Source organism: Tachypleus tridentatus, chromosome 12 (assembly GCF_004210375.1).
Source record: "Tachypleus tridentatus isolate NWPU-2018 chromosome 12, ASM421037v1, whole genome shotgun sequence".
NCBI lineage: Eukaryota > Metazoa > Arthropoda > Merostomata > Xiphosura > Limulidae > Tachypleus > Tachypleus tridentatus.
Window position 1 is genome coordinate 12041670 of NC_134836.1, and position 10344 is coordinate 12052013.

The following is a 10344-nucleotide window of genomic DNA, read 5'->3' on the forward strand; positions in this document are numbered from 1 at the left end:
CAAAACAACTTATATGGACCAGAATAATAACTCACATACCTGTCCGATCTTACGCTACTTTTTTGTTACTATTCGGGCGTTTATTCAGTATCGACTTCACGCATGTAGAAAACAACATTAATATAGAATAGTATGCAAACATTTTGACCAAAACTAAACTAAAGTAGCATCTTGTTTTACTTTTGATATCTGAACGTTTCAATGACCCATCATGAAGTAACATCTAGTACCATTTCGTAAAACACAAAATCATTAAATGAGTTATAGTAAAGTAACATATAATTTCATTAAATATGTTCAAAGTATTTCAATGACCGACAGTAAAATAACATTTATTTCAACTTAAAAATGTCCAGAATTAATAAATTATTTAAAATAATATATTATCTTGTTCCATTTCTTGACGTGTTTGTTTGTTTTTTTAATTTAGCGCAAAGCTACACGAGGGCTATCTGCGCTAGCCGTCCCTAATTTAACAGTGTAAGACTAGAGGGAGGACAGCTAGTCATCACCACTCACAGCCAACTCTTGGGCTACTCTTTTACCAACTAATAGTGGGAGTGACCGTCACATTATAACGCCCCCACGGCTGAAAGGGCGAACATGTTTGGCGCGACGGGGATGCAAGCCCACGACTCTCAGATTATGAGTAGAGTGCCTTAACCACCTGGCCATGCCGGGCCCATTTCCTTCGTTCACTTCTCACCTGTAAAGCGTCAAATTAAAAGCGAAGCCTCGTGTGACCAGGCAAAAGAAACTCAACTGACCTGAGCTGATACGTTTGTTTTTAGTTAATATTCAATGTTTAATATAGAAATGTGACTGACTGAACATTTAAAATGCAAGATTCCTTCCTACCAAACTTGCGAACTTTAATGTAATTTTTATAACTGTTGTAAATACAGTAAAAATACTCCTTGGTTTTGAATGCTTGGCTTTAAGAAGTGTTCCATTTAAGAGTTGATATTGTTCTAATGTTTGAGGAAAATTTTATCTCCAGTTGGCCATAAAATTAACTATATCTATATTTTGAATTCTCTAATAACTTGTTCCCATAAAAACAGTTTCTTCATAAAAAAGCTCAAATTATTATTAACGATAAAATTCCTCAAAAAATTGAAAGAACAAGATTTAAATGAAATTAGATGCGAAGCCATAATTTGGTTTTTACTGATATTGTGAGGCTTATGTTGCAAAATACTTTGTAAAACAGGCGTAAAGAAATATGGCAGACTTGATTCACAATTTAGGTGATAGAACTGTCCATGAAATTTATTTTTATTCTCCAAAAACTTAGATGTTTCTTCGCCAGACTTGTGGACTAACTCATCCTTCATAACTACGTGATTTGGGTATTTCTGTAAACTGTAGTTTTTGAAATTTTAAAAAATTAGAATTAATAGTGAAATCAGGTGTATGCAAAATTGTACAGTGGTAACTTTAAATACGTCTTTGTAAATACAAACTGAAGGCTGAAGTAATCGAAAGATTCAAACCAAGTCAATTTTCTTCAAACATGTATAAATAAAACACGTATGGACATTTTTAACCCTTTGTAGAACTACCAAATTCATCGTTTATGACGCAATATTTAGGCACATTGGCATGACCCTGGCCGTCACGCAAAGGGAGGCTTCGTCTGCTGATTATTACCAACTTTATAAATATTTTATTTATAATTCTCACTTCTTGTCTAATCCTTTTACTTACTGGTTCACTTTTAAAATGTATTTTTCAGATTTACATACTAACGGGACGTAGGCATAGACGTAGGTCGGTTAAGGTGTTCGACTCGTAATCTGAGTATGGCGGGTTCGATCCCCGTCGCACCAAACATACTCGCCCTTTCAGCCGTGGGAGTGACAGTCAATCCCACTATTCGATGGTAAAAGAGTAGCCCGGGAGTTGGCGGTGGGTGGTGATGACTAGCTGCCTTCCCTCTAGTCTTACTCTGCTAAATTAGGGACGGCTAGCGCAGATAACCCTCGTGTAGCTTTGAGCGAAATTTTAAAAATAAATAAACTAATGGGATGTAACCAAAAAAAAATAGCTCTTACATAAAACTGTATTTAATTATAGTCCTATAACATCAACTGTTGCCTAATATGAAATTAAGCTTTACTTGCAAATATAAAAATCAACCCATTAAAATGTTTGGAAAGAAATTTAGTGGAGTAAAGAATAGAAGATATAAGCTAGAAATTGCGAAGAGACAAAAAGGTAAAGTAAAACAATGACTTCTCACTTTAGAAGGGGTAACAAAAACTAAGAAAGAAGATGACAAAGAGGAAGATACAGATTCGTCAAAATCACATGCTTGCCCTCCCAGCCGTGGGGCGTATAATGTGACGGTCAATCCCACTATTTGTTGGTAAAAGAGTAGCCCAAGAGTTGGCGGTGGGTGGTGATGACTAGCTGCCTCCCTTTAGTCTTACTCTGCTAAATTAGGGACGGCTAGCACAGATAGCCCTCGAGTAGCTTTGTGCGAAATTCCAAACAACAACAACAACAATCGTCAAAATCAAGAAACCGATAAAAATTGGAAATATGGAAAAACACTCAAGTAAGAGTGAAGACGAGAAAGAAGAGGTAACGGGTGAAAACGACAATTTAAGTTGCAGTGCCGATGCTGACACTGATCAGAAGTTTACTCAATCAGCTGCTTTGTCTTTAAAAGATATTGGTTGCCTTAATTTTTTAACGAGTGAGCAATCTTATATTGAAAATGCGATGGTAAGACTTAAGGCTAATTTTTTTCCAAAATTCAGGTACCATCCTCCCTACAGAAAAAAAAAAAAAAATCCATACCATCGAAGAGCATTCACTGAATGGAAAGATATGGAGAGAGTACTGAAGGAAAACACTAGGGTGCATGAAGTCTCAGGTGAGAAAGTTCAGGGCGAACGATATCATTTGAAGGAAGTTCTTAAAAGACTTTTTGAAATTATAAATCTCTTGTCCTCGCAAAACCGTACTTTAATAGGGCATGTAGAAAACTTACGCGGTCCCACTCATGGAAATATTCTATTAGTTTTGAACTTTCTTGCCAACTATGATCCAGTAATAGCTTGCCATCTATCGACAGTTTGTGTAAATCAAAAACCGCGGCAGGTATTCAGTTTAAAGGAAGCGGCGCTAAAAGTGGTTGAAAATGTTTTCATTCTCCTCATGAGATTTAGTTAAGCTAGAGAGTACTATTTTTTGAAGCAGGGGGAACGCAAAATAAGACTATAGAGACTACAAGGAAGGCAGCTAGTCATCACCACTCACCGCCAACTGTTGGGCTACTCTTTCATCAGCAAATTGGGATTGACCGTCACATATAACGCTCCCACGGCTGATAGGGCGAGCATGTTTGGTGTGACAGGAATGCGCATCCGTGACCCTCAAATTACAAGTCGAGTGTCTTAACCACCTGGCCATGCTGGGCCTAGGAAACATTTTATTCGCAATTAGTTTTACTAGCACATTAATGGTTGCACGTGTGTTGTGCAAGTATATTTTGGAATGTAATTAGATGATTCATAGCTTTACTGTTAATTTTTTTAACCTGACTTCATATTGTGTTTAATGTAAATATTATTGTAAAAAATAAGTGAATTGCAGGAGACATTTGATGTAGTAAAGACGATAATTTTGGTTAAACGTAGCTCTTTAACGATAAATGAATTATAAAACATACAAATTATTAACAACTCGAGTATTACTATTACAGATCATGGTTAACACGACCATTCCTCTTATTTTATAAGACCCGGAATGGCCAAGTGGGTTTAAGCGTTCGAGTCGTAATCCGCGAGTTAGAATCTCCGTCGCACCAAACATGCTCGCCCTTTCAGCCGTGGGAGCGTTATAAAGTCACGGTCAATCCCATTATTCGTTGATAAAACAGTAGCCTAAGAGTTGACGGTGGGTGGTGATGACTAGTTTAGTCATACACTGCTAAATTAGGGACGGCGAGCCAGATAGTCCTCGTGTAACTTTGCGCGAAAAACAAAACAAACTTATTTTATATAAATCGGTGACATAGTGCAAATTATCAGGTGAACCATGGACAGGGAAGCTGCATCATAAATATACCACAGGTATTTAATGTACCCTGTTTAGTCCACATCGTAGCAACTTGATGAAAAATATCGTTAAATCACGTTCATTTTCGAAATACTTTCAAATCATAACATGGAACGGATTCAATAATCTTCATAATTATTGAAAAACAAATATTAAAAACTTAGATTATAGGTGGCAGCTTAGATGACGTCACGATTTTTAACCAACGCCTTAATGACAAATATGAATGGTATGACAGTACTAATCAGGTTCAGAACTCATAGAAAATTCCCATTTTGTTGAATGGAAAAGATGAAAATTAATTTGTTTTTATAACTTATTCGGAATATATCTAACAATAATGATACTTCTAGTTCTTAAAACGTTACAAATCTAACGATAATGTTTTGTTTTTTTTAGTTTTTCAAACAAATCTAACTTTAATTACGCAAATCAGAATAATTGTTTATTCTGCAAATCTTTCAGTTTATAAAAAAAAATCTAAGCTGTTTACATTATTGGTCAGAACGTTTAAGCTCACGTGCTTAAAAAAAATACATTCATTCGAAGTTCCAGTGCCTGGCATGGCCAGGTAGGTTAAGGCGTGCTCCTTGTAATCGGAGGGTCGCGGATTCGCATCCACGTCGCGTCAAACATGGTCGCCCTTTCAGCCTAAGAGTCGACGGTGGGTGGTGATGACTAGCTGCCTTCTTTCTAGTCTTACACTGCTAAATTAGGGACGGCTAACGCAGATAGCCGTGTGTAGCTTTGCGCGAAATTAAAAACAAAACAATCCAAACACTAAGTGGGGATACCCAAAATATCTCTTAATTCCCTATGTTCGGGTGTGAGCAAATTAAATTATATACTCCCAGGATTGATTTTAGACTCTAATATTCTCATTACTCAAAAATGTATAATTTGTTTTGAAAATAAACAACCGTAAAGTAAAGCACGTGATTACAACGACATGTTATTTTGGATATTTTTTATATGTAAAAAAGTGATGGGCAATCAGCTAATAACAAATTTTCGAAATATAAATATTCACTAATTGATTAGAAAAAAGCTTGAGTCATACTTACAATTTTTGTGTTATTACTTTAAAAAGTTTTCTGCAAGAGACATGCTACTTTTTACACTCCACTATTTCCTTGATTTGCTAGAAAAACTTAACACAAACATATTATATACATTTGGAAAGCTCTGTCCATCGTCTATCGTTTAGAAATGGATATATGTTTGTGTAAGGTACGTATTTGGCCCAGAACACTGGCGACATCAAATTGGACATTTAAGAAAGCCTGGCCCATAAGCTTTCAGCCGAGATACGATTATTATTTATTACAAGATACATCAGGTATAAACACTTGGCCACTTCTTACCTTAAACTATTACACTGTAGAATATTAAAAAAAGCAAAAAACATTTTGACTAAATAGAAAAGGTCCCCCTGGTTATTACAACTTTTATTTTCATGAGTATGTTGCAATTACTTTGCGTCATCCGACTGCAGTAACAAAAACACGAATAAAGTATATCACAGTTGTATACATATTTTTGTTTTACAACGAAATCAGATGTGTCAATAAATATAAATGTGTTGTTTTATTGACTTAATAATCACTTCTATAAGTAAAGTAAATTAATAAATAATTAATTGAATGACTGATAACATATGAAAAAAATTATTACATAGAAGATGAGTGCGATGAAGGATCACAGTAAAGTTTAGTTATTTTTCTTCAGATGGCGTTATTACTATCGCTGAGTTTCTTCGTTTGACCTAACCTAGCTTAATATCAACTATTGTCAGTAACTGGTAATCTAGAGTACAGCATATTGTGTACTTTTTCGAGTTCTTTTCTTAACATGGCCACTTCAGCTTTTAGTTGTAAATTTTCCTGCTCTAATAGCGCCACTTTATATTTCGTCTGTTCTTCCTTGCATCTGCGCAATTCACGAGACCGTTTCGCTGACTCGTTGTTCTTCTTTCTGCGTTCCCAATAAGCATTGTCTTTAAATTCCTCCGGTATGGGCTGTGGCTTTTTCTTGGATTTCTTCAGTGATGATGTAACTGGAGAAAAACTCGACCTTTCTTGGTCAGTCTCTTGTTTATGTGTTTCTTTGGTCGAAGAAAAGCTCGGCCACTCTAAGTCCATGCTGCTACCGTTCGTCGGTGAAATTTGGCCGGGTCGAAAAGACAAAGGATGACGTGTGATAACTGAAATCGTTGTTGCCTTGTAATTGTCTGGAGAGAAAAGTAAAGTAAAATAATATAGTTTAATATAAAATAATAAGTAACAGTTTTCACATCAATAAACTTTTGTAACATTCAATTTGAATTATTTAACATTACACCGTTGGTTCGCAACCCTCTGATATGTTTTATGTCGCGATCCTTGAGAAACCCTAAATTGTATAACGAACCAGGATATATTTACATGTAACACGAAAAATGTTTCACTTTGAGCTAGGGACATATATCACACCTAGACATATTTTAGTAGACATACTAGTAATCACGCGAGAGTTCATAAACCTAACATGAAACTTCATATCACCCTGCTAGAAATAGTAATAAATAATATAGGGGGGAATTATAATATTCATGTAGAATTGTTTGTTTTTGAATTTCGCGCAAAGCTTCACGAGGGCTATCTGCGTTACCCCACCCTAATTTAGCGATGTAAGACTAGAGGAAAGATAACTAGTCATCACCACCCACCGCCAACTCTTGGGCTACTCTTTTACCAACGAATAATGGGATTAACCGTCACTTTATAACGTCCCCACGGCTGAAATGGCGAACATGTTTGGTGCAACGGTTATTCGAACCCGCGACACTCAGATTACGAGTCGAACGCTTTAACCCACCTGACCATGCCAAGCCTTCATATAGAAATACAATACAGAATAATTGACCTATGGTACTGAACATGCACTATTCAAGTCTATTAATAAGTATTCGTTAGATATTATACGCAAAGCTTTTGTTCGTCATGAAATAATAAGCACATACAATGTCCACACCACACACAATGTCCTGTCAGTACACCCATTGTTTTATCATTTCACCCAATTCCTGCCACTACACCAATTCTTTTCTCATCACATCCACTTCCATATCAGTGCATCCACTGTTTTATCATCACCTGCACTGCCCTCTCAGTACATCCACTGTTTTATCATCACCTGCACTGCCCTGTCAGTACATCCGTTGTCTTGTCGTTCTGAATATGCTTTAACACTAAATACTTATGGGAAGAAAGGTATTTAGACAAGAGGAAGAAGCTTTACATTCGTTTTCATTTCGATAAGAAAGTGGTAGTGAAATTGGATATTTTCCAATTATGCAAGAGACGGTCACGGTTGAAAATAACATCATTGTAAAAGTAAATCTCTGGAGTTTAAATTCCATCGGTGAAAGAAAGAAAAAGATTGTCACGGATTTGGAGGAAACCTAACTGATGTTTGATTCGTTGGTTTTACGTGATGATAAAATAACTACAAACCACGATCTAATATAATTCTAGCTTCAAATATAAGAACGTCCTCTCACCATTTCGAGTCGCAAGAGTCATCATTATCACCATCAGGTGCTGTCTCCGTTGTCTTTGTGGTTAATGATTTATTTCTTTGTTCTGAGAGAGATGAAAGTAAGTCACTCATATGTGTCTCCAAACACAGTATGTGTTGAACAACTTCGTGCAACCAGTAAGTCATCTTCGTAACGTGAGAGGGCGCACGTTCAATCAGGGAATTACAGGAAATATTGTTATCATATTCAGTTCCTGTTTTAACGTGTTTTTTTTTTTTTTGTTGTTGTCAAATTTCCAAGATTGGCTAAAGTTCAAGAGTTTCTGATTGTGCAACGTTGGTTGCCTAGGAAAACGAGTAGAAGTTTGCTTGGCAATGTGAATGAAAAAAAAGGATAAAAGATCACTAGTTATGGTTATATTTTCTTCGGTGTTTCTACGTACGTTCATATGTACATATGAAAGGTATACGATTATGAATATTTTACACCATGAAGATGTCATTTTGCGATAGGCGTATTGTTAATGTTCATATTAATTGTACACGAAGAAGACTACAGTAGAATGTTCTTACGTGAGTAGGAATAATTGAAAATTCACATGATAAGGTTCCATTACGATCTTAATAGGCCTGGCATGGTCAGGTGGTTAAGGCATTCGACTCGTAATCTGAGGGTCGCGGGTTCGAATCCCCGTCACACCAAATATGGTCACCCTTTCAGCCGTGGGGGCGTTATAATGTTACGTTCAATCCCACTATTTGTTGGGTAAAAGAGTAGCTCAACAGTTGGCAGTGGGTGGTGATGACTAGCTGCCTTCCTTCTAGTCTTACACTGCTAAATTAAGGACGGCCAGCGCAGATAGCCCTCGTGTAGCTTTGCGTGAAATTCAAACCAATACTTAACATTTCAGTACATATTTGTTTCTTGCGTAGGTAATATTCTTGTGTAAGCAATTTAAAAATACATCTATATTAAGATGACTCAACAGAAACGAAATAAAAACAGTCGCTATTTTCTACGAGTACTTTCTTCATCAGGGAAAGAACACACTGATTCCACAGTATCTTTAGATGAAAAATCCCTTACAAATATGAATAATTTATTTTGAAGATTAATATAATTTTCCAGCAATTACTGTACATTTCATACTGATTATCTTGTAGACCTGATTGTTTTGCTAAACCCGCAGTTGCTGTCTGGTTTTTTACTGTTTGCTAAACCAGCAATCATTTTCTACTTCTTTACTAACTGTCTGCCAAACAAGTAAATACTATGTATTTTTACTAACTGTTTTGTTAAACCCTCAGTTACTGTCTTCATTTTTATCGATTTTCTGTCAAATCTGTAATTACTATGTACTTTTTACTAACTATCTTCTAAAAATAGTAAACAATGTATACTTTTGTACTTACTGTCTGTCAAACAAGCAACCAGTGTATTTTTTCTTTATTATTTTCTATATTAGTAACCACGTTACTTATATTTCTATTCTATTTAACGCAGTACTTTAAACAGACTGTTCTGAGGCAGCATTCTATCAAAATGAACTAAATCATTCTGTTATGAGGCAGCTTTCTGTTATAATAAACTAAATCGTTCAGTTCTGAAGCAGCATTCTTTATTTGGTTTATTATGCCAAGTTCTAACTTATTTATAATTCAAATCGTCTGATTGGTTTACATCTACATAAAGACGGTTTTAACCGACTTGCTAAAGTAACTTACCTTTATCAGACTCAGAATAGTTTCCACCACTAGACTGGTGGAAAGCTAGGAGGCGAGGTTGTTGTAATAAGGTGGGACCCATGTTGATGTGCTAATTGACCAGGAACTCCTCCCAGCATCGAATAGTGTAAGAATAAATAAGACACGTTGTCTAATGATCTAAACTCGAAAGGTTCTATGAACTTCAACGACTAAAAGTGCATGTTGGCACGTTTTCTGTTGCTCAACTGTTGCTTAATCACATTAACAAACAATGACGTCATAACGTTATGCAACTTCGTAGCTTAGGAATTGTGGTGTTCGTCACGTGCGAGGAAAATTGCGTCATCACGAGACTAATTTTAACACGTTGCGTCAGGTTGAGAGATATGGGCCCGGTTATCCGTCTCTGAAAATGATTGTTTTAAAATACGATAAGCTGAATTTTAAGACACTCCCTCTAGTGTGTATCTAATGTACCAATTTCTCGCTTTCTGTTTGTTAGATAATTAACAAAAGCTTCTTAGTAACTGGAGAACAAGGTGTATTAGTTATAACCAATACGTGATCCAATTTTGACTGAGGTGGACAAAATTGAGCTCATATTACCAACCAAATTTTCTGAATAAAACTTAAACGCGCATTCACAACGACGCATGTGACTTTTCGCTCGAATTGATTTAAAAAAAATTCAATAACAATAGCAACAAACTATCAAGAAATATATATGATACAAAACTTTCAAGTCATGAAATTTGATATGGAGTAATAAAATAAGAACACGTACACATCTTGCAACAAACTGTAATTATACATCACAACAGTAGGTATTGTGACAGACTATATTTATATACTTGCTAGACAGAACTCATAAATTGATGGTTAATGAAAGGTTATCTTACACATGAAATGTTGCTTCCCTCATATGTAATTGTAGAAAACGCCCATAAAAACTACCAAATATAGAATGTGAAACCGCAAATTTGTATCTTCCTAGCGGAGCCCAGCATGGCCAAGCGTGTTAAGGCGTGCGTCTCATAACCTGAGGGT

At 35.9% G+C, this 10344-nt stretch overlaps 1 protein-coding gene across 2 annotated transcripts; it reads right to left on the reverse strand.

The window, feature by feature from the left end:
- Positions 1-5493: 5493 nt before the first annotated feature.
- LOC143234624 (hepatic leukemia factor-like) lies at positions 5494-9570 on the reverse strand. Of its 2 annotated transcripts, none has more exons than XM_076472093.1 (2): positions 9316-9570; positions 5494-6301 (listed from the first exon to the last, which is right to left on the reverse strand). In XM_076472093.1, exons 1-2 carry the CDS (start codon positions 9395-9397, stop codon positions 5853-5855), a joined length of 531 nt encoding a protein of 176 aa, XP_076328208.1. In that variant the 5' UTR covers positions 9398-9570; the 3' UTR covers positions 5494-5852. The 2 variants fall into 2 exon arrangements, with proteins under 2 accessions (XP_076328208.1, XP_076328209.1); XM_076472094.1 differs by lacking the exon at positions 9316-9570 and adding an exon at positions 7613-7770.
- Between the last annotated feature and the right edge of the window lie 774 nt (positions 9571-10344).